This window comes from Bison bison, unplaced genomic scaffold (assembly GCF_000754665.1).
Source record: "Bison bison bison isolate TAMUID 2011002044 unplaced genomic scaffold, Bison_UMD1.0 scf7180017864248, whole genome shotgun sequence".
Classification (NCBI taxonomy): Eukaryota; Metazoa; Chordata; class Mammalia; order Artiodactyla; family Bovidae; genus Bison; species Bison bison.
Window position 1 is genome coordinate 1,112,025 of NW_011494820.1, and position 1,107 is coordinate 1,113,131.

The 1,107-nt window shown below is 62.0% G+C and overlaps 1 protein-coding gene across 1 annotated transcript in view; it reads left to right on the forward strand.

Moving 5' to 3' along the window:
• Positions 1 to 1,107, forward strand: part of ATP13A1 (ATPase type 13A1) — a 15,798-nt gene that overhangs the window by 8,289 nt on the left and 6,402 nt on the right. Inside the window, exon 16 of the mRNA XM_010847241.1 lies at positions 872 to 997. Within this exon, the coding sequence (XP_010845543.1) occupies positions 872 to 997 (126 nt within the window). The remainder of the gene's footprint in view (positions 1 to 871; positions 998 to 1,107) is intronic.

Genomic DNA, 1,107 nt, shown 5'->3' on the forward strand with positions numbered 1-1,107 from the left:
CCTCTACCTTTGGAGGCCCCAGGTGGCACTCCATCTGCGGTTTCTTCTTCTCCCCAGCATGCCCCCTCCCTTACGGGACCCCATCCCATCCCCAAATCCAGGGCTGCTCCTGGAGGACACACCCAGGTCTCACCTCCTGTGCTCACACCCGCCTTGAGGAGGCCTTGGGGCACCTCGGGTTCCCCAGCTTTGCCCCTGCCCCGCCCAGCCGCCTGGCCACTGTACTGTCTTGGGGTATCCCCGGCCCTTGGTCACAGCCCACATCCTTGTAGCCTCTCCTCCCGCCCCCATCACCAACGCTGCTCCTTTGTCTGCTTCCACTTCACCCTCATCCGAGTGGCTTTCATCTGCTTGCACCCAGTGGCCATGAGATCCTTCCTGAAAGCACAGCAGGTCACACCTCTGTCCAAGCCTCATTCACAGACCTGTCAGAGCCCCCGAGCCCTGCGCAGCCCACGCCCCTCCGCCCCACCCCCTGCCTTCGTCTCTCTCCTGGTATTCTGAGGGCAGAGGTTTTCTGCTTTCTGTACGAGGTGAGGAGGGGCAGCTTGCGCTCAGTGGTTATCAAAGGGGAGTCCAGACTCTCTGGTCCTAGAAGTGGACTCACAGGGACTTTGTGCCACGCTGTTGTCTGTGATAGAGGGTAGAGGTGCTGCTGGGGAGCCAGGACCGCCCAGCCACTGCTCAGCCCCTCTGCCACCAGAGCGCCTCACCCTCCCCACATCTCTCACCTTCTGACCCTCAGGTCCCCTTCCTGCAAGGAGGGGGCTGTCTCTGACCCCCATCCCCAGCTTGTTGTCATGTCAGAGCTTAGGTATTGGGGAAGGAGAAGAGAAACAAGTCTTTAGGGCCCCGGTGTGTCCATCCACAGGCCCGGGAAGTCAAGCGGGAGGCCCTGGAGTGCAACCTCAAGTTCGTCGGCTTCATCGTGGTCTCCTGCCCGCTCAAGGCTGATTCCAAGGCTGTGATCCGTGAGATCCAGAATGCCTCCCATCGGGTACAGCCACCGGCCCCCTTCCTGCCAGCCCCTGGGTGGCGGTCTTGGCTGCTCCTTACAGAGGGGATGTGACAGCGGAAGACAGTTGGCCCTCCCTGGGGCGCCCAGGG